The sequence below is a fragment of the Salvelinus fontinalis genome, chromosome 4 (assembly GCF_029448725.1).
Source record: "Salvelinus fontinalis isolate EN_2023a chromosome 4, ASM2944872v1, whole genome shotgun sequence".
Lineage (NCBI taxonomy): Eukaryota > Metazoa > Chordata > Actinopteri > Salmoniformes > Salmonidae > Salvelinus > Salvelinus fontinalis.
This window is the reverse complement of record NC_074668.1, coordinates 87,608,158-87,631,752: the sequence shown is the minus strand read 5'-3', so window position 1 is coordinate 87,631,752 and position 23,595 is coordinate 87,608,158. Positions and strand designations below refer to the sequence as shown.

The following is a 23,595-nucleotide window of genomic DNA, read 5'->3' as shown; positions in this document are numbered from 1 at the left end:
TAGGGATTCTTCAATGAAGTGTTTGTTGTCATTCAATTATAGATGACTCGTTTTCATGCACACTTTTACACTTGAGAAATACTGCACCAAACATCTTATTTAGATGTAACATTTTGTGACAAAGATTTTGTGACAAGGATAGTAAAACCACACACACACACACACACACACACACACACACACACACACACACACACACAGTCAGAGTGTAGTTGAAAGCCTTGGCCAGGGGCTAGACATACCAGCGTGTGTGAATAGCAGGGAGATGAGGAGCTAAGAGGGTCTGATTACTACTATAAACACCAGTCTATTGCCCAGCCAGGAGAGTCCTGTATTTGGTCATAGGTGCCCCGCCCCAAATGGCACCCTATTCCCTATATAGTGCACTACTTTTAAACAGAGCCCTATGTGCCCTGGTCAAAGGTACCATATTTAGATGGGTGCCATTTGGGACACAGCCAGGGAATGTTTGGATGGGAGAAACACAGACCACAGGACCATGGTCTGTCCAGTCTGACCCACAATGGAAATCCCTCAGGGGTCAGACAGTGTTACAACAGAGCGGTAGAGTGGTCATCAATGGCTTGTATCCCAAAAAGCACCCTATTCCCTATTTAGTGCACTACTTTTGACCAGGGACCCTTAGGGCTCTGGTCAAAAGGCATTAGGGTGCCATTTAGGACAAACCCATGGGTTGTCTTCTGTGGTTCACACTGGACTGGCCAGACTACTTCCTAGTCCCAACATGTATGGGACACCAAAATGAACTAGACATTGAATTTTCCTTCAAAAAGGTTGAGATGATTTAGTCTAGCCTTAATGACAGTGTTTTATGAATTATTCTGCTATTGTACAGTCGGGAAGTCGTGAACAGAGCATTTTTTCTAGACAGTCATCACGCCCAAACAGTCAACTAAATTACTGTAATTTATACTGACGTTGGCTGTAAACACGTTTATTGCAACTATGAAGTTTAAGAGTGTCTGTTTATTTTACAAAAGCAATTCAGATTCTATGCACTAACACACACAGCCCCATAAACAAGCCCCCATGATGTCACTTAATAATCAGGTCCCACTTCTGCTGGAACCAACTTTTTTCTGTCCTGCTATCCACGACACGCCCATACTGACAGTATGATCAGACAGGTCAGGCAGGAGAATGGGGCTCCACTGCAGAACTAGGGGGAACACAAAGTTCTGCTCTGTAACGTCCTGGCAGCGGCATGGACACAAATTGAAGAGGAAGAAACAGTGGGAGGGAGAGAGAGGGAGGGAAAAGGAGAAGGGAAGTAGTAGAGGGACAAAGAGAAATGAGAGAGAGAGCAAGAGAAAGACAGAGAATCTGCCTGTCACTGAGAGTTAGGCAGAAGGGCGAAATTACAAAGGGACACTTCTTTTTATGCTTCTAACTAAGTTGATGCTATTACTGTAAGACTGACATCAATGTCTACCCATGCAATGTCTTATGTAATGGACATTCTTTTCAATCAAAATGTTTAACACAGAAGGTTTTTCAACTTTTTTTAATTAATGATGTCTGTTGAAGACCAACATATTTAATTTCTTTAAAAAGTAATTAAAAACCACAACATATTGTCTAATAATTTCTACTCACTCAATAATTTCTACTTGTCTCTTGTCTGTACAATTTCATTTCTGCTAATAAATTATGGGAAAACCCTGTTTTAGGCCTACTTGGAATGCATGATTACTATTAGAACATAAACAAATCTGCTAAATTGGAAAAAAACTGAAGTCATGGATCAAGTGTGAAAGGTACATCATACTGAACAATCCTTTGCAGATTTCAGTTTCACTTTAAAAAGCAATGTCCTTCCTTCAATTAATATACAGTATAGGTAATATACAGTACAGTAATTCCATTGTCAATTAACACATTTGTTAATTTATTATGTCCAGCTATTTACCAAAAAGTATATTGCACACAGGCCCTGCTTCAATATACTACTAAGTGCTCATATCGACCAGCTGATGTGTCTACTCTCCCTGCGATACACTCCCATCTATATTATGGTAGACCAGGGGTCTTTAACTCCAGGTCTGGGGGCCACTCCAGGTCTGGGGGCTACTGCAAGCTGCTTTTTTGTGGTCCTCGACAGAGCCTTTTGTTTACTGTAAATCACAGTGGAGGCTGATGAGGGGAAGACAGCTTATAATAATGGCTGGAATGGAGCGAATGGAATGGCATCAAACGCATAGAAACCGTGTGTTTGATACCATTCCATTAATTCTGCGACAGCCATTACTACGAGCCCGTCCTCCCCAATTAAGGTGCCACCAACCTCCTGTGGTAAATCAGTGCTATTCAAACTTTTTCAGCAGGGACCACATTTTTTCGGCAGAATATCTGGTGACCCCAACCCAAATCTAAAAACACAACCTTCAAATCTCTAAGTTTCGATTTTTACATCAACAAATAACCTTCAATTCATTGTCTTTTCGTCGCTCTTATAAAAATTAAGAGAACCAATCTTTCTCAAAAACGTATATTGTCCAATACAATAATCTGTTGGCTACTCTTCATTTTTTAGGCTGCCACCAACTAGCCGACTGGGATAGGATGTTATTTTTATTTGGCGACCCTGACTCTGAATACCACTGCTGTAAATAGAAGGCTCTCACCCTGGATACATAATGTCAGAGAGCACGGCGGGACAAGCAGCTGCTAGGTCGGCTGGCAAAGTGACATCACACAGAACGTGTTGCAACTGGCAGCGCTGGGGGAAGGGTTTGTCTGACATGTTCCCTATACTGTGCTACTTTTGACCACAGCACATGTACTGCCAATAGGTCAAAAATTGTGCACTACATAGGGAATAGGCTGTCATTTCAGACATCCCCTAATTCTACAAAAGAGAATGTGAGAGCCCATGTATTTAGAATTGACACTGTGCCACAGTCACTGTGGAAAGGATCGAAAACCAATTGGAATTGATCAGTTTTAGCTGGATAATAAAAAATCTGAAAAATATTTGTAGAAATACAAGCTGTAGAGCAGACTTAATCTGGAGCATATTCTATTGATACAAAGTTCTGGAACGTTAGAACCTGACACATTTTCCCAATGTACATTCTATACATTAGATTGCTATGTCCTGGTGCAGAGGAAGGTGTGACTGATTCCAGTGTGGGTCAAGTGTGAACAGGTACGGTATGGTGACTGGGTGAAGGGCTGAGTGGAGCACTAGTGGATTATGGGTAATGTAGTTCTAGAAGTCACAGCCCAGCAGCTCCATGCGCAGGGTGATGCGCTCGTGCCACTCCCAGGGCACAACGCGCAGGTAGCGGGCGTAGAACGGAGGCTCAAACAGGTTCTTCTTATGCATGTTGTTGTCAATGTTGCCTTGGAAAATCTGTCAGGGAACACACACACATCAATGGTCAACTACAATATCTGTCAGGGAACACACACATCAATGGTCATTGGTTAACTACCAAATCTGACAGGGAACACACACATCAATGGTCAATGGTTAACTACCAAATCTGTCAGGGAACACACACACACATCAATGGTTAACTACCATATCTGTCAGGGAACACACACATCAATGGTTAACTACCATATATGTCAGGGAACACACACATCAATGGTTAACTACCATATATGTCAGGGAACACACACATCAATGGTCAACTACCATATATGTCAGGGAACACACACACATCAACGGTTAACTACCATATATGTTGTATGGTGTGAATAATTCTACATCTGAACAAATATGTCTATATTTAAATATGCATGTTGAAAGGGACTCATGAAATGTCATTTTCTGCATTCTACACAGTGTGCGGGAGTCCTTCTCAAGGTTCACTTCTGTTTTTCAATCTCCAACCCAACTGTGTTAAGACATTACTTCATGTGTGTAACAGTTATTGTTCAGATAAACTTCAATATTCACCATATTCATTGAAACAGTCGTTTTTAATGGTACTACTGAATGGGAGGACAGATCTATTATGAACCAATATGTAAAGGTCAAAGGTCAATGTCTGAGGCCTCCCATCAAGGGTTGTAATAATTGGTCTGAACTATGACCTCATTCATGATGACAGGCTTACGACCCAAACACAACTCCCCTCCCAGTCCCTCTGAGGAAGCCCCTGGCTACGTCATACAATGTCAAGGGTCTACACTCAATGAAAAGATTGGTTGTTTATACGTCACTGAAGGTCATTGAATTATTCAGCGTAGGCCCCCAATGCAAATGTAAACAGCCCCTTGCTTGCAGCACTCCTATGGGGGTGAAGATTGGCCTCTCCTATTCCACACAGAGAGGGGGGCTACAGGGGTGAGCGTCACTAGCACTTATCCAGCCAGGGGCAAAACAGGAAGTAAAGAGATCATTCACACAGAGGGCCAGGGGATACACTCCACACACAGGGTGGGAGTCCGGAGAGGGGGTCCGTAAATTGGCACAGAAAACACAGTCAGGTCCCAACTCATGTCAACAAACTGTGCAGAGGTTTGCAAAACCCCTTATCCCTACTGTCAAAATCAAATAGTCAGGGTAAAAAAGATTAGAGTATGTCTGTGTTTTTTAAACTTTTAAATGGCTTTGTCTCCTTTCCTTTATGAACATTGGAATGGCTGGGTAGACTTATCATCTAACATAAGTGGCGATGATGGAGAGGAGACAAGGAAATGAAGCTGGTTAAGCTTATCAGAACTATGAGGCTGAAAAATACTTATTTTGTTGGGGAGCCCCAATATATGAGACTGTCATAATGAGATTACGTTGTGAGCAGTGGTTCACAGACCTTCTCTGTGTTGGTGTTCTCATCCTTCACCAGGTTCCAGGCCTGTCCGTCGTCGCTGTAGGCCACTTTGAAGGCGGACACAAACTGCACCACCCCAAAGTCCTTGGCCCCCTGGGTGATGATGCCTGTCAGATGCTTGGTCTTCTCCAGGTCCACCTGGGACAGAATCATGGAGGACAAGACAGTAACATATAGACCAGATTAATGATGAGATAATACCTTCAATTCAATGAACCCTGTATTTTGGTATTTACGAAGTAGCTCTTTTCCCAAGGTCAAATTAAATCACAAAACGTGTCTTGGCTACTGTAGAAAAACCATAGTAGAAAAGAGAAGGATTGATTTCAGGTGAAAAAATGAAAAGGTTTATTCCATTTCAAACGTTTCGTCCATCTGACCTTCATCAGTGTCATAAAAACCTACAACTACTACAAGGTAGACTCCCCTCACAGGAATGTCTTCACTTTTCAGAATAAGAAGTGTGTGCGCGGGGTGAAGTTTATAAACAAAGATACTACGTCAACGTATGTCAGACTCCTATCCCTGATGTCTGTTTTCCCACACAATTTGTGCCCAATATTGAATAGCTGTTTCATCATATAAAATAGTATGAAGCAAGAACAGATGTCAGAATCCCACAAGGATGATAAAAATGATCCATGACTTTTTGTGTTACAAATCATATCAGGAAGAGAAAGTGATCCTTCCTCTAAGCACTGTTTCCATTGATATCTAGATGGTATTTAGTAAGAAATGATGCGGTAACAATCTGTACACTCTGGTACGTACTACAACTAATTCAACACAACTGGGAACTACCTGGTAGCTAAAAGTTCCCATCCTAAAGACACAAACAAGTAACTCATAGGTTATTACTGTATGAATACCATTTTACCAAGTAACTTCCAAGTAATTACCATGTCATTTCTAAACCGTAAAATAAAGTGCTACCTGTAATCCTTTGTTAGAGAAGACAGTTTAAAATGGCAATGTTGGATTGGTACATCATTCACACAGAGGGCCAGGGGATACACTCCACACACAGGGTGGGAGTCCGGAGAGGGGGTCCGTAAATTGGCACAGAAATGTATTTTACTTACACTACTGTTCAAAAGTTTGGGGTCACTTAGAAAGGTCCTTGTTTTCCATGAAAACATACATGAAATGAGTTGCAAAATGAATAGGAAATATAGTCAAGACATTGACAAGGTTCTAAATAATGATTTTTCATTGAAATAATAATTGTGTCCTTCAAACGTTGCTTTTGTCAAAGAATCCTCCATTTGCAGTAATTACAGCCTTGCAGACCTTTGGCATTGTAGTTGTCAATTTGTTGAGGTACTCTGAAGAGATTGCGGGTACTATTTAATGAAGCTGCCAGTTGAGGACTTGTGAGGCGTCTGTTTCTCAAAATAGACACTCTAATGTACTAGTCCTCTTGCTCAGTTGTGCACCAGGGCCTCCCACTCCTCTTTCTATTCTGGTTAGAGCCAGTCTGCGCTGTTCTGGGAAGGGAGTAGAACACAGCGTTGTACCAGATCTTCAGTTTCTTGGCGATTTCTCGCGTGGAATAGCCTTCAAAAACAAGGCCATTTCTAAGTGACCCCAGACTTTTGAATGGTAGTGTATATAGCTAGCTTTTGAATGGTAGTGTATATAGCTAGCTATTGAATGGTAGTGTATATAGCTAGCTATTGAATGGTAGTGTATATAGCTAGCTATTGAATGGTAGTGTATATAGCTAGCTATTGAATGGTAGTGTATATAGCTGCTATTGGTTCTTAAAGAATAGACGTTTAGCTGCTTTACTCCATTGTTTGTAAACAATGTAATTTTAAACAAACACTAACTTCAAAACATGGTTAAAACTATGCTTTTGAGCTCATGGATGTTCAGTCCTTGCATCCATAGCTCTGTCTATGAATTTGAGTGTGGTTCAATTTCTCCAGGCCCCATCCCTTAGCTGTTTACCAAAACAAGTGGTTTGTTTTTGGAATCCATATTGCCCCTTTAAAAGAGGAGATCTCATCATTATATTAGCGCTGGTGGAGTCAGTCTCACCTGTAGCCACTCTGAGCGGTTGTTCGTGGTGGGGGACCAGGCGTTGGTCTTGCCCTGTTTGTCTAGCCGGGCGAACTGTGGGTGCCAGGTGAAGGCATCAATGCCCCAGGTGCGGAAGGCACTGGACGCCGAGAGCTGTCCATCAGAGACGAGGCGGGACTTCATGCCCATTGGCTCAGAGCAACCTGTCGTGTTGGAATATACTGTAAACGAAACAGCAGAGAGACAATGATGGACAGGAACGGAGCGGAGGTGAAAGACAGAGAACCAATAGAGAGAAACCAATGACCACACCCAAGTGAAGAACCACCCACTCAGTGGAGTACATTACAAGGAGCCCGTCCTCCTAATTTATCCCTCTACCAGCCAACACTGCAGCTCAAGGCATGTAGATTAGCCACTTACTGATTGATCGATTGATTTGACAACATGACATAAACAGTGACGGACAGATAGCATGACATAAACAGTGAAGAACAGATAGCATGACATAAACAGTGAAGAACAGATAGCATGACATAAACAGTGAAGAACAGATAGCATGACATAAACAGTGAAGAACAGATAGCATGACATAAACAGTGAAGAACAGATAGCATGACATAAACAGTGAAGAACAGATAGCATGACATAAACATTGAAGAACAGATAGCATGACATAAACATTGAAGTGTACTGTAGATAGCATGACATAAACAGCGTAGGACATGTGGCATGACATAAACAGTGTAGGACAGATAGCATGACATAAACAGTGAAGTGTACTGTAGATAGCATGACATAAACAGCGTAGGACATGTGGCATGACATAAACAGTGTAGGACAGATAGCATGACATAAACAGTGAAGTGTACTGTAGATAGCATGACATAAACAGCGTAGGACATGTGGCATGACATAAACAGTGTAGGACATGTGGCATGACATAAACAGTGTAGGACATGTGGCATGACATAAACAGTGTAGGACATGTGGCATGACATAAACAGTGAAGTGTACTGTAGATAGCATGACATAAACAGCGTAGGACATGTGGAATGACAAACAGTGTAGGACATGTGGCATGACATAAACATTGAAGAACAGATAGCATGACATAAACAGTGAAGTGTACTGTAGATAGCATGACATAAACAATGTAGGACATGTGGCATGACAAACAGTGAAGTGTACTGTAGATAGCATGACATAAACAATGTAGGACATGTGGCATGACATAAACAGTGTAGGACATGTGGCATGACATAAACAGTGAAGTGTACTGTAGATAGCATGACATAAACAGTGTAGGACATGTGGCATGACATAAACAGTGTAGGACATGTGGCATGACATAAACAGCATAGGACAGATAGCATGACATAAACAGTGAAGTGTACTGTAGATAGAATGACATAAACAATGTAGGACAGGTAGTATGACATAAACAGTGTAGGACAGATATGTATGGCAGATTATTTCCTGTGTAAAGGCACAGTACAGAAAGTCAATAATAAGACCAAGTAATGAAAGCAGGGAATGAAAAGTACCAGACAGATATTGATAATAAACAAATATCAATTGTATAAAGGAGGCATTGAAATGAATAGGAAAGGTGAGGCAGGGAATAGGAAAATAATGGGGAATAGGAAAAGTGCCCAATAGCCTTACTAGCAGCAAGTCAATTTGAACTGTAGCTCTATACACACTGAGTAATAGGGTGGGGCTGGAAACACATATGGACATGGTGTGTGAGTGTGCGTGAGTGTATGGGTGGTGCTTTCGTCAGGAATTCCGTCTCCATTGTTGCACGGCATGGGTCTCCCTCTGAATGCTGTCCAAACCATTCCCTACAGTATGTGGTCTAACCATAACTAAATCTAGACTAGTGTTAGGCCATCTAAACAAACCCCTCTTACTGTCAGCAAGCTGGACAGAAGAGCCACAGTGTCAACACAAGGAGACCGCATGTACCCAACTTAATGCCTTTTACTTGGTGGGCTTGTAAGTTTTCTCAAGATCTATTTGTCGTTCAGGCAGAGGACTCTGAATGTCCCTGGGGTTTTGAATGGGGTTTTATTTACAGCTGCATCTCAATAGTCTGGAGTGGCTTCCTCTCTTATTCTCCTTATTATCATCTGATGTAAAAAAACAAGACATCAAATGGCCAGACCATATTTCTATCACCTGTCCTGAGTTTCCAGATCGATGCAGACGAGGAGGAAAGGAAGATAATTAAAACTATTGAGATGCAGTCTAGTCGTCTTTCCTCTCTATTTTCCCGTGTAAAGGTGTCTGTTTACCATTGAGCTCACAGCCCACCAGCTCCATACGCAGGGTGCAGGCCTTGCGACACACCACAGGAATGACACGGATGAACTGGGCCACGATGGGAGGGTCAAACAGGTTGGTCTTGGTGCTGTCATTATCAATGTTACCCACAAACACCTGTGGCACAGGGCACAGAAATGAGGTCACCAAGTTGTTACAGGCATTCATGTGGGAGCAACTGTACAGCTCCAAGTAAAACACGCCAGTAGGAACAGATCTAGGAACAGATCTAGGAACAGCTTAAACCTCCCACCATTCTGACCTTAACCATTAAGAGGATGAAACGTATCTGACCCTTTATTGTAGACTGTAGGAAATGGGACAACTGTTTAAATGAACTTACACTAAGTCACTAACTATAAATGCATATTACTATGGTAAAGTCAGATTGTAAAGTCACCTTGTCCTTCCTCTGTCCCGCTGGTCTGTAGGGGGTGTAGGTCTTACCATCAAAGCTGGAAGACACTTTAAAGACCTTAATGTACTCAGCTATGCCCATTCGACTGGCACCCTGGGTGATGATGCCAGTTAGGCGCATCTTCTTTTGCATGTTGATCTAGGGTCAGAGGTCAGAGAGAGGTCAGACAGGGGTCAAACCACTAATCATCCCCCCCACTGGGATTTAGATGATACACTCTTAGAAGAAAAGGGTTCCAAAAGGTTTCTACAGTTGTCCCCATAGGAACAATTTTTTTGTTCCAGCTAGAAAGGATTCTACATCGAACCCAAAAGGGTTATTGCTGGAACCAAAAAGGGTTCTTCAAAGAGTCCTCCTATGGGGACAGCCAAAGAACCCTTTTATGTTCTAGATGGCACCTTTTTTTCTGAGAGTGTACAGTGTATGGCTGTTTATATGTGTACTGCATGCTTAGACCAGAGCTGTGTGGCATCATTCAGACAAATCAAAAGGTGTTTCATTTCTTTTCCATGACAACGTCCATAGAGAGGCCAGATTGAGTGACTTCATCAAGTAGAAAAGCATGTTTCAAGCCAAGGTTTAGTCTGGACCCATGAGGAGCTGGCCACGGTCCACCAGTGGGTTATGACCTACCATTTGAGAACACGATTACCACATCAAGTGATTATTTACTAAACTGACTTTGTTCTCTAACCTCCATCCAGGGGTTCTTGTCATGGTTGGCGGCGGTCCAGGCGTTGACCATGCCCTGGTTGTTGAGCCGGGCCAGTTCAGGACCCCAGCGCTGAAGACCCATAATGCCATAGTGTACAGAGGAGGCCGAGATCTGAGACTCTACGATTTCTCCTCCCTCCATCCCCATCAGAGAGATACAACCTGGAACAAACACATACACAGACATACATATGTTATAACGTCTTACATAGGTTATAGTTGTACTTACACAGGTTATAATCTCTAATATGGACATACTGGTTGTGACTTAAAGTACAAAGAGAGACAGTTCATAACGTGTAATACACGGAGTTGTAGACATGTTTCAGTCTCTACTACGCAGCGATTCCCCTGCCCTATACTTACGGAGCTGGCATTGCTTTCCAACGTAGGGTGAAGGGCACAGGCAGGTGTAGTCACCATCCAGATCTCGACACATCCCACCGTTCTTACATGGCTGCTTCTCACAGTCATTCACATCTAGACAGGACAAGCACAAGAGACAGACACAGTTATATAGAAGTTGGGTATGTCATCATAATAAACCTTGTCCTAACATAGGAATCTGACATGGGACTTCATAATGTCACATAATAAACCTTGTCCTAACATAGGAATCTGACATGGGACTTCATAATGACACATAATAAACCGTGTCCTGACATAGGAATCTGACATGGGACTTCATTATGTCACATAATAAACCTTGTCCTGACATAGGAATATGGGACTTCATTATGTCATCATAATAAACCTTGTCCTAACATAGGAATCTGACATGGGACTTCATTATGTCATCATAATAAACCTTGTCCTAACATAGGAATCTGACATGGGACTTCATTATGTCATCATAATAAACCTTGTCCTAACATAGGAATCTGACATGGGACTTCATTATGTCATCATAATAAACCTTGTCCTGACATAGGAATATGGGACTTCATTATGTCATCATAATAAACCTTGTCCTAACATAGGAATCTGACATGGGACTTCATTATGTCATCATAATAAACCTTGTCCTGACACAGGAATATGGGACTTCATTATGTCATCATAATAAACCTTGTCCTAACATAGGAATCTGACATGGGACTTCATTATGTCATCATAATAAACCTTGTCCTGACATAGGAATCTGACATGGGACTTCATTATGTCATCATAATAAACCTTGTCCTGACACAGGAATATGGGACTTCATTGTCACATAATGATTTTCTGGATGGATTTGTTTCAGGAAGACATCAAGAAAGACGAAACATTGTTGTCCTTATCTGGTCATATAACTAGATTTGCTCTATACAACCAGACCATAACGATTGAAAATACATCAGAATGAACCAGTTCTGCCCACTGGGTCTGACATCTAAAACCCTCCCTGGACCTGAGCAGGAGAGAACACAGTCCCTGATGGTTAAATGCAGTACACTTTTACCCCAAAGGTAAATCAGATATAGCCCAGTAGTAAGTCTACCTGGCATGCAGGCTAATCAGCCAGGTGGGTGAACCTTGAAGCACCACAAACCACCAGCGTGACTCCATAATGCCTCTCTGCAGGTGTGTTCTCTAAGACACAGGGGTGATGACAGGGGCACAGTTGGGGGAAACTTTGGGGCCAGGCATCATAAATTACCACAGGTGAAGGGCAGGGTTGTGGTTTTGGGTGTGTTCTATGTTGTGCCTGCAGGGTGAGGTGATCTGGGAGTAGTCTATGGTAGTCTGTCCACTGCTGCAGCTCTTTCTAGTCCCCACCAGGGGGCTCAGTTGTATTATAAATAACATGGATTTATGCCTGGGCTGTATTCATTAGTCCACACCATAGCAAACCATAGCAAAATGTTTTGCAACAGAAAACATTGGTAGGTCCCTCTCTGTTTGATTCTGTTTGGTTCTTAATGAACAACAACAACAAAAATTATTCAACAAGGTCATTGGCGTCAGGGGAATTGTATAAGTGATTATTGTTGTCTGATAAAACAGTATATTTCAAATGGTGGGTCGGTACCCGTTAGTGAGTCATTACTGATTCGTTCTAGAGTGTGGACCTTCAAAAAATCTGCTTTGTTCATTCATTCAGTGCCCGTGAGTCACAGGAAAATTCCAAAATGGTTTGGAGGGTCATCGGACAGAAATATTAGGTAACCATAGAGATAGAACATCTTGATATTGTAATTACTCATCCCTGGAATTTAAAAATAGGCCATAAACAGTAAACACAGTGGTTGAAAACTGTGTTTATAGCAATCTAAGTGTCTCTGGGAGCCACTTCCAGGTTGTAATCTAGGGGGCAGACAGCACTTTAACACTATATCTCTGTTTAGCTGCTGTTCCCGTTAACTCTAAGAGGATTGGTCCCAACTCTAAAACCCGTTCCGCTCAACGGCGTGACAACACACACACCCACACTGAGAAATACAAGCACACACACCCACGTGCATGCACATACACAGAAAACACACACACACTCCAGTCATTCTGAGAATCTACTCAGTAAATAACATCTCTGACCTTGATTAGGTAGATTAAATGCCGTAGGTGTGTCTTTAGACTGTGTGTGTGTGTGTGTGTGCGTGCGCCTGCATGTGTGTATGTGTCTACGTCTGTGCCAATGACAGACAGGGACACTGACAGAAGGAAGAGTGGTTTGATCCATTCTTAGAAGGAAGGGCAGAAGATTCTAGAATAATGGGGACCATAACAAACAGCAGTATATCCAACCACTACCCAAGCAGGAGAATGTTGGTGTCAAAGATGGACTAACAAGACAGTACTGGGATCCACCCTCCCTACAGGCCTATAACATCTATGACGTCTGGTGGAACAAGAACAAACGTGGGCGGTGACAACCAAACAGCAATAACACTGCAATAGGTGGTCAGACTAGCAGTTAGAGGTTATAAATATGCTATGAATCATCTACAGTTTTGTAGTCGCATCAGCGCGCCTGGTTTTTCAATCAGATTCTGGACTTTCAATGGAAAACTTGGACAAACCAAGGAAATGAATGGAAAGGACAAGGGTTATAGTGGCATTAGCCTCCTAGATCCTAATCTGGAATGTGAAAAGTCTTGTACCAGTCCATGCATGAATATCAGTTTGTTTTAATGAGATGGCAACTACTGACCCAACTAGCACTGAGGCTCTCAATAGCGAGGCCTACTGTGTAGAGAGCAGGACTGGCAGCGCTCTCCTCGCTCTGCTAAAGCCTTCTGAGATTAGAGTGGACCATGGCTAATTGCTGTAAAGATGCCTCAGAGGGAGAATTCCTGGCTGGCTAGGGGGGTTTTAGAGAAAACCTGGTAGAAGCTTGTACACACAAAACATGCAACTTAGAAAAAGTCAGTTGAACATAAATATCCAAGATGGCTGAATTTAAAATTGGGAAATTGTTGAGCTGACATGGTATACCCCATTAACCCAATTATTTATGCTCAACATGAGTCCAATTTTTTGCCTATGCAAGTTCCATTTGACTTTATTACATTTTTTGTCAGGGACCAGTTTATCATTATTACATACAGTACCAGTCAAAAGTTTGGACACACCTACTCATTCAAGGGTTTTTCTTTATTTTTACTATTTTCTACGTTGTAGAATAATAGTGAAGACATCAAACCTACGAAATAACACATATGGAATCATGTCATAAACAAAGAAAACTGTTAAACAACTCAAATATATTCTATATTTTAGATTCCTCGAAGTAGCCACCCTTTGCCTTGATGACAGCTTTGCACACTCTTGGCATTCTCTCAACCAGCTTCACCTGGAATGCTTTTTCAACAGTCTTGAAGGAGTTCCAACACACAGTAGGCTGAGCACTTGTTGGCTGCTTTTCCTTCACTCTGTGGGCCAACTCATCCCAAAACATCTCAATTGGGTTGAGGTCAGGTGATTGTGGAGAACAGGTCACTCCATCACTCTCCTTCTTGGTCAAATAGCCATTACACAGCCTGGAGGTGTGTTTTGGGTCATTGTCCTGTTTAAAAACAAATGATAGTCCCACTAAGCGCAAACCAGATGGGATGGGGTATCGCTGTGGAAGTCATGCTGGTTAAGTGTGCCTTGAATTCTAAATAAATCACAGACAGTGTCACCTGCAAGGCACCACCACACCATCACACCTCCATGCTTCACGGTGGGAACCACACATGCAGAGATCATCCGTTCACCTACTCTGTGTCTCACAAAGACACAGTGATTGGAACCAAAAATCTCAAATTTGGACTCTTCAGACCAAAGGACAGATTTACACCGATCTAATGTTCATTGCTTGTGTTTCTTGGCCCAAGCTAGTCTCTTCTTCTTATTGGTGCCCTTTAGCAGGGGCTTCTTTGCAGCAATACGACCATGAAGGCCTGATTCCCGCAGTCTCCATTGAACAGTTGTTGAGATGTTTCTGTTACTTGAACTCTGTGAAGCATTTACTTGCACTGCAATCTGAGGTGCAGTTAACTCTAATGAACTTATCCTCTGTAGCAGAGGTCTTCCTTTCCTGTGGCGGTCCTCATGAGAGCCAGTTTTATCAAAGCACTCTAAGAAACTTAAAAGTTCTTGAAATTTTCCGGATTGACCTTCATGTCTTAAAGTAATGATGGACTGTCATTTCTCTTTGCTTATTTGAGCTGTTCTTGGTCTTTTACCAAATAGGGCTATCTTCTGTATACCAATCCTACCTTGTCACAACAGAACTGATTAGCTCAAACGCATTAGGAAGGAAAGAAATTCAACAAATTAACTTTTAACAAGGCACACCTGTTAATTGAAATGCATTCCAGGTGAGTACCTCACGAAGCTGGTTGAGAAAATGAGTGTGCAAAGCTATCATCAAGGCAAAGAGTGGCTACTTCGAAACATCTCAAATATATTTTGATTCTTTTAACACTTTTTTGGTTACTAAATTATTCTATATGTGTTATTTCATAGTTTGATGTCTTCACTATTATTCTACAATGTAGAAAATAGTACACATAAAGAAAACCCTGGAAGGAGTAGGTGTGTCCAAACTTTTGACTGGTACTGTATATTTTAGAGGCTGAAATATCACGCATTACTACTCAAATATTAAAGTTTCCTTTGCAACACAAATAGGTAAGTTGTTTTTCAAACTCAACTCACACTGAGCAGACATTATTAGGTTAGTAGAGTATTCCATGTCAGCTCAACAATTTACACATTTCATGTCCAGCCAATTTGGATATTTAAGCTACATGGATTTCTTGAATGTTTTACAGTGTAGATAGGTGAAAGGTATGTGGTGAAACCTATCCTGTTGCCTGTTACGTATCCAATTTGGTTGGATCAGTGATTGCTCTGAGGAAGGATGGAAACTATTCAAACAGGATCCAATACTTTCAGAATGCATTGTTCTGGCCAGTCAGTGTTCGTTCGTTCTTTCTTTCTTTCTTTCTTTCTTTCTTTCTTTCTTTCTTTCTTTCTTTCTCTCTCACACACACTCTCACACACACTCTCACACACTCTCACACACTCTCACACACTCTCACACACTCTCACACACTCTCACACACTCTCACACACTCTCACACACTCTCACACACACACACACACACACACACACACACACACACACACACACACACACACACACACACACAGTATTTAAAGCCCATCCATCAGTAGCCCACGCTTCACCACATCCTGGGTGTGTGCCTGGGATGCACTGCAGGCAGAGTTACTTCTCCTCACCATAGAAGGGTTTAGAACACATGTTTCTGTTATCCAAATAAATGTTGTAAATGTCATCATAACGACATCCCTGTTTTTAAAGGTGCAATCTGCAGTTTCGATACAATAACAAAGCCACCCAGCTGCTGTTTTGGTTAACAGCTGAGCAAAGGGGCTGCAGAAATCAACATATTTCTAATTCATGGACAGAGCTATGTATACAAGGACTGTCCATACATGGTCTCAAAATGATAGTTTTAACCATGTTTTAAGGCTATACAGTTTTTGACTGCAATTACATTGTTTACAAACAAGTTTAACAAACAAGAGTAAAACAAGTTTATATTTGGGGTTCTAATAGGGTACGACAGTTGATCTAAACTCATGAGAAATGGGCATGTATAATTAATTTTAAAAGTCTAAAGATGGATGTATTTAACACAGATTGCCCCTTTAATGTCATGTTACTGTTATGTCATAGTGTGAAGCCAAAGGCACATTTCCATATCATGTGGAGAATACAGTGGTTTTAATCCATTCTGCTCCATGTAAGCACTTACAAACGGTCCCTTTGGATTTGAGTGTCTGCTAATGACTGAAAGGTAATGTCTTTTCTGTACTACTCACATATTTAAAATGATTTTTTTTAAAGTAAGGACCAGATTGGACCCCCAGTGAAGGTCAAAGAGCTAGATCACAACTTCTTCAAAAGCTGATATCACACTGAACATCTTATGCCTTCCAAGCAGGAGATTGAAAGGAGATTCATATCCACGACTCACCCAGTCATGCTGCATTTAGTCAAAATGGCTGGAAAGCGCTTTTTCACTCTAAGAGGCTTGGGTGGGTTGCCATTTCCTCATTAGCTAACAGCTCTCCAACGAGCTGAATGAAAGTCTTTCATGAATCATGAGCTCACCACAATGCTTTCTTACACTCATGCACGTCTCAGGCGTTTCCAACTTTTACACCCATTAATGTAAATAATGCCTCAACACGACCTGCCATGACACACCATTCAGTCTGTCAGTTTGATGTTTTGACTGGAATGGTGGAAGTTAGGATTGGGGTAGTGGACCCTACCCAAGCCAAGCTCTGGTTCTCCTCACCTAAAACAATTTGGCATTAACTGTTTTCGATTTAAAAATGTATCTTAAGACAACAGTCTAGGGGAAACGCTGAGTAGCACAGACATGTTGGCCATGTTCGACTACTTCCCTATTACTTTCACCAATCCAACCAACCAATCCCGATCTGGGATTACTTGAAGGAAGGAAAGCCCGGGTCGGCAGGGCGAATTAGGACAGGTACAGTCACAAGTGAGGAACTTACTGATCTGGCAGTGCACGCCCTCGAAGCCAGGCTGGCATTTACACACGTACTCGCTGAACACGTCTCCTCGTCTGGTCGGAGTGATGACCTCACACGACCCATCATTCCTGCAGGGGTTGGGAATGCAGGGACCTAAGATAGGATTGACCAATTATAAAGACGGGACACACTCAAGGAAAAAAAACTAGAATATGCTTTCATTTAATGAAAAACAGTCAGGTTTAACGAACAGAAATGGAAGCCAGTGCCTGGGTGCCAGTCCAAGAAATTAGCTTTGCTTCTAAAAAAGAAGTGACAAGACCAAATCTCAGTATACTGAGTATATTGAATTGTCCCATTTGAAACTCAAAGCTTTGTAAATACGTCCGCCTGCCTTGACCATATTTGGCTAGGTCTACTCATTGACCTGTCTTGAGCATATTTGTCTAGGTCTACTCCTCCTTACCAGTCTCATTGAACTGTCTTGACCATATTTGGCTAGCGCTACTCCTCCTTACCAGTCTCATTGAGGTGGCAGGTGTCTCCAGTAAAAGCATCAGCACAGATACAGATGAATGGGTCCTCCCCCACCCCGGTCACACACGTCCCTCCGTTATGGCAGAGATTCACTTCACAGTAATCTCCTGGAAGAGTGAGAGAGAGAGACAGGGGAGAGGGAGAAGAGACAGTGGTAAAGAGAGGGAGAGAGGGGGGAGGAAATCAAATGAGGTGAGAGAGAGGAGTGTCACAGGGTGGCCCCATAAAGGCACGATATGGAGCCTCCATGCACCTGCCATGTTTTAAACAGTTTGACAATCTCTGTGTCAAAAGGCAGTCACACCTCACCCCAATGGCCTCTCCATTACATGTGATCAAGCATATCTTATATCACAGCATGAAGAGTTGGAGGCTTGATAAGGGACATCCCTGGACTCCTGGCCCTGTATTCACAAAGCATCTCACAGTAGGAGTGCTGCTCTAGGGTCAGTATATTCTTTCAGATCATAATGAAAAAGATGACACGGGCAGGGAAGACCTGATACTAGGTCAGCACTCCTACTCTGAGACACTTCGTTAATACAGGCTCTGGCGCTCTAACGAGAGTCGTTTCCCTCCATGAACACAAAAGAGATGTGGTGATATTGAGGGCCCATGTTAGCTGGGAGGTCATTGAGGGCCTAAGTGCTGACTCACAGAGCACAGGAAGGAGAGGACAGAAACATCCAGAGGGAGACAGGTGGTGTTATGGTTCCACTAAGCCAAGAGTGACCTTACAGTCCTCCATGACATGACATACCAGCATACTATTCCAATTCATAAAACAGAATCATAGTTGCTTTACAATGGGTAGGTTCAATGACATACAGGAGTTTGAAGAAGTGAGCTGAGAATGGTCATTAGAGTTGATACTCATGAACAAGCTCCCTGCCTGAGAAAAATAGTTGGTGTGCTCTCTGTCAAGTATTGCTAAGTAGCTTACTATAGAGTTACAGGTTTACTTGATGTAGTTACCCTCTTGGTACAATGTAGTTATTAAGTGTTTTAGATACCCAGGTCTATGTAATGTAGAGGGCTGCATGGTGGGGATCTCACTCCTCTCACCATTCACCTGGGCTGTTCTATTCATCAGTGGGTTTTACAGCCTCTGTCAACCGTTTGTAGTGAACATACTGGCTTTACAACCAACCGACAACAGACACTCTACAGCATGAACACCAGCGTTAAAACACTTCATTTGAGGAGCTCACAAAGGGGTGAGAGAAAGTGTTGTGTTGAAAGTGTACGAGGCATTTCATGATTTTGTGGAGACTCCTATACTCTTAGAAAAAAAGGTGCTATCTAGAACCTTAAAGGGTTCTTTGACTGTCCCCATAGGAGAAACATTTTTGGTTCCAGGTAGAACCCTTTTTTGTTCCATGTAGAACCCATTTGGTTCCAGGTAGAAACCTTTTGGGTTCAATGTAGAACCCTTTCCACAGAGGGTTCTACCTGGAACCCCAAAATTCCTCTGCTGATTACAGTCAGGAAAGGGAGGGATGGAAAGGGGAGCAGAAGTGACAGTGGTCTTTGAGTTTATGATTCATGACAATAAATCATCAATGGTATCAACATGTTTCAGTTTCTTTCACCAACTGTCAGCTATTCAAGTGGAACGCGACCCTCGTGTTGTGTACAGTCGTGGCCAAACGTTTTGAGAATGACACAAATATTAATTTTCTGCTGCCTCAGTTTGTATGATGGCAATTTGCATATAATCCAGAATGTTATGAAGAGTGATCAGATGAATTGCAAAGTCCCTGTTTGCCATGCAAATTAACTGAATCCCCAAAAAACATTTCCACTGCATTTCAGCCCTGCCACAAAAGGACCAACTGACATGTCAGTGATTCTCTCGTTAACACAGGTGTGAGTGTTGACGAGGACAAGGCTGGAGATCACTCTGTCATGCTGATTGAGTTCGAATAACAGACTGGAAGCTTCAAAAGGAGGGTGGTGCTTGGAATCATTGTTCTTCCTCTGTCAACCAAGGTTACCTGCAAGGAAACACGTGCCGTCATCATTGCTTTGCACAAAAAGGGCTTCACAGGCAAGGATATTGCTGCCAGTAAGATTGCACCTCAAATCAACCATTTATCGGATCATCAAGAACTTCAAGGAGAGCGGTTAAATTGTTGTGAAGAAGGCTTCAGGGCGCCCAAGAAAGTCCTCCCCCTGTGCTTTACTTCACTAACAGAATGTGTTTGTCTGCCAAACTAAAAGAATGCAGGATTCCCTACATTATTAACAGACCAGGGATATACTGTACCTCAAAGTGGATTCCATTTTCCTCATTTCAGGAATGACCAACACTTACAAATCACATCAAATCAAATTTTATTGGTCACATACACATATTTAGCAGATGTTATTGCGGATGTAGCAAAATGCTTTTACACAACACTAGGGTCGCGTTCCACTGCTCAGACGTTGCATGCGTCAACCAATGGTTGCTGAGTGCCAGCCACTCCATTGACTGTGTCATCGACTGGCAGATTGATGTGGTTATCTGACTGGTAACATCTGACTGGTAACATGACTGGTAACATACCTATACAGGCGTAAGATCTGACAACGTCTAAGCAGTGGAACGCGACCTAGGTGTGTCGAGGGTCAGGGGGCTTGAGCCAGGTATACCACCTGAACCCATCAACACACAACATGGACAGGTGGTCGAGGTAAACATTCCTGCCGTACAAATAAGAGTGACTATACAGAGCTCATTCTATCACCAGAGAGAAACTGATGATTCTCTAAATTATCTGAAGATAATCTGAAAATCTCTGCATTATAACTATTCCAAGAGATGTTGCAAAGAAACGTATGTTTTGTTGTATAGTTGATAATTGAGCACATTGTTGCCTAAGCTTACAGGTAGACCTTTCATGACAGTAGCCATACACCTGTACACTCTTAGAAAAAAGGGTTCCAAAAGGGTTATTCATCTGTCCCCATAAGAGAAACCTTTTTGGTTCCAGGTAGAACTCTTTTGGGTTCCATGTAGAATCCTTTGTGTAAAGGGTTCTACCTGGAACTCAAATGGGTTCTACCTGGAATCAAATGGGTTCTAACTGGAACCAAAAACGTTCTTTAAACAGTTCTATGGGGACAGCTGAAGAACCCTTTTAGGTTGTAGATAGCAGCTTTGTAGGCCGATAATGCTGCTTTACAGCGGGAACAGGTAACATCACAGAGGATTCATATTCAATCGGTACAGCTTCTTATACACTTCCTGTGAAGCATATCTTATGGAAATACAGTATACTGTGTGTACATTAGGACTAGTAGAGAACAGATCCTACTTGGGGGTGGCAGGTAGCCTAAAGAGGTAGAGAGACAAGCCAGAAAGCAGAGGGTTTCCGTGTAGAATCACAGGCCCGACAGTAAAAACCTGGTGAGAATTTAATATCCTAGCTGCCATCTGCTCCAGGGGTGCTGCGCAGTGGCTGACCCTGTGCTTCCAACCCTTCTGTGTGTGCATTGGGGTGGGTTGAGTAACAAAACTACATTGCTAACCATATCTTTACATTTAAGTACAGGCTTGACAGTCTATCATCAAAAATCACATGGCAACAATATGTCTGAGTCAAGCGTTCAATTACAAATAGCAGACAAGACTGAAATAATACCCGTCACACTTTTGAAGCGCCACCTTTGATGATCTTTTAGGTTTATGGGGGTTGTCATCACTAGAACCTTGGTCTGAACAACTGCACTCACCTAGACCATTTGAGAGAGGTACAGCCCTCTGGATTGGATCGTGGAATTGTCTGAGGCAAAGAGTAGCAATCTTCACTATCTAAGCTCTAGTGATATATTTTCAGTGGGGATACGTGATAAATGTTTAAAACATGATTTACACAATTAAATGAAAGCAGAGCTTGAAAAGTGTGTTTGAGTAGGTGAAAGAAAATCACTTGACTGAAAGCACACTTCAAATGTCATTCTTAGCTGAGCAATGCAGAGAAATGTTATTCATGATGAGTTGAATGATAAACTAATCATGGATCATAGAAACAGTTACTTTGCTTAGTTCTTTTACAGTGAAAAATAGTCATCTGAATAAAATCAATACAGTTAAATGATACAAATATGAACACCTGTGAGTAACCAGTACGTGTGTAATGGAAGAAGGATGCCAGAAACTTGTTGTAACTCAAAAATACTGTTGGTTGAAACAGTGTACTGTACAGTAAGTTTATACTTTATATTTGTGAAATAATTTGTATCTAATATGAGAGTACAGGGCTTTATGTTTCTAGAACCTTAGATGGAGTCTTTGGCTGTTTTGGCTGCCAGAGCCAGTCTACCTCTGAATGTAACATATAAAGACCTCTGTATGTAACATAAATCCTTGCACGTTAAAGGGACAATCTGGAGTTGCTACATCCATTTTTGAACTGTTAAATTAATGACATATAGCCATTGATTATTGAAGAATATAATTTATAAATGCTTCATGAACTTCATCAGAACCCAAAATATAAGCTTGTTTTACTCCAATGTCTGTAAACAAAGTCGATGTAAATATACACTGTAGGTCTATAGCGTCAAAACATGGTTAACACTATCATTTTGATCTCATGGATGGTCAGTCCTCATGGATGGTTAGTCTATCTGTGAATTTGAGAGTGGTTATATTTCTCAAGCCACATCTTTCAGCTGTTTACCAAAACAAGTAGCGGGTCAGACGTTTTGTTATTGTTTGAACTCCGGATTGTCCCTTTGAAGGATTAGGCTTTAACAGTAGATTCTTGCGATAGGGTTGGATGAGTTAACCAACTAAATAAACGGGACTCACCTTTCACTGAGCAGACGGCAGCGATAAGGACACAAGCGCAAATAAATGTCAAAGGGCACAAAACCCCGTGACGTTTCATGTTGATTTCTCGAGAATTCCCCACTCTTTCCGAGAGTAGACCTGATGGATAATGTAATACGGCGATACCGCTAGTTTCCGGCTGAGATTGACAGGGAAGGTAGGCGGGTTCTAAATTAGCTGGTTCCATGGATTAATGCGCGGGTGGGCGCGTCGGAGGCTGGAGTAGATCCCTAAACCTTGTACTGTAAAATTTGTGTTAACATTTGTGTTTCACTCTATATATTTTTTTATAAACAGTTTGAAATAGACATATGTACTCAGAGAACTTACTATGTTGGTGAAGTCTGGCTATAGTATAAGAACAATGGTAGGCTAACATTTTTCGCTATAAGTAATTAATGTACCCTTTATAGTGGGTACCTTTACCCTTCCTTCTGCAAATCTGGACCTGGGGGGTTTGATGTCCACATTTTGAGTTTTATCGCTTCATAGTGGTCGTTTTTCTCAATGAAATAGAACAACTTGTGGCTATGGTCAAACCATAGAGATAGATAGAGGACTCTATAGTGCCCAAAAGCACGTTTTAGCATGGGCAGCGCCATTGAGGACTTTCGCAATTTTGAAGTAGTCTACTGGGTAGGGACTTCCTATGGGTTAAGGAAGGATCACATAATTCCATCCAGGGCATCACAATGAATTATACTTGTGAGCAAACATTCCATAACTACAGGTGGCAGTAAAACGCCAACCTTGGCTTTTATACTTGTTCAAACAACACACTCCAGGTGGCAGTATGCCCCCTTTCAGTTTGTTTGCCAACTCATAGAAGTAGTAGAAGAAGGAAATTGACTACTTAAAAATGTGTCCTCTAACTCAGGGGTTTCCAAACTTTTTCACTCAGGACCCTCTTCCAGAATTGGAGAACACCCGCTCACCCCCCCGTG

The 23,595-nt window shown here is 42.0% G+C and overlaps 1 protein-coding gene across 3 annotated transcripts; it reads right to left on the bottom strand.

Annotated features, from left to right (window-relative positions):
- Positions 1-1,510: 1,510 nt before the first annotated feature.
- Positions 1,511-22,779, bottom strand: LOC129854611 (lactadherin-like). 3 transcript variants are annotated; one of them, XM_055921866.1, is made up of 10 exons: positions 22,631-22,779; positions 17,811-17,936; positions 17,314-17,445; positions 10,657-10,770; positions 10,271-10,452; positions 9,559-9,714; positions 9,131-9,275; positions 6,849-7,051; positions 4,788-4,943; positions 1,511-3,376 (listed from the first exon to the last, which is right to left on the bottom strand). In XM_055921866.1, exons 1-10 carry the CDS (start codon positions 22,707-22,709, stop codon positions 3,233-3,235), a joined length of 1,437 nt encoding a protein of 478 aa, XP_055777841.1. In that variant the 5' UTR covers positions 22,710-22,779; the 3' UTR covers positions 1,511-3,232. The 3 variants fall into 3 exon arrangements, with proteins under 3 accessions (XP_055777841.1, XP_055777842.1, XP_055777844.1); XM_055921867.1 differs by having other exon boundaries at positions 6,849-7,033; XM_055921869.1 differs by lacking the exons at positions 17,811-17,936; positions 22,631-22,779 and adding an exon at positions 17,759-17,780.
- Positions 22,780-23,595: the final 816 nt, after the last annotated feature.

Excerpts from the sequence above, each read along its gene's own strand:
- LOC129854611 (XM_055921866.1), bottom strand. The coding sequence starts at position 22,709 with ATGAAACGTCACGGGGTTTTGTGCCCTTTGACATTTATTTGCGCTTGT. Across the intron at positions 17,937-22,630 it reads TGCCGTCTGCTCAGTGAAAG|GAGATTACTGTGAAGTGAAT; the intron begins GTGAGTCCCGTT and ends TCACTCTTCCAG. Across the intron at positions 9,276-9,558 it reads CGGGACAGAGGAAGGACAAG|GTGTTTGTGGGTAACATTGA; the intron begins GTGACTTTACAA and ends CCTGTGCCACAG.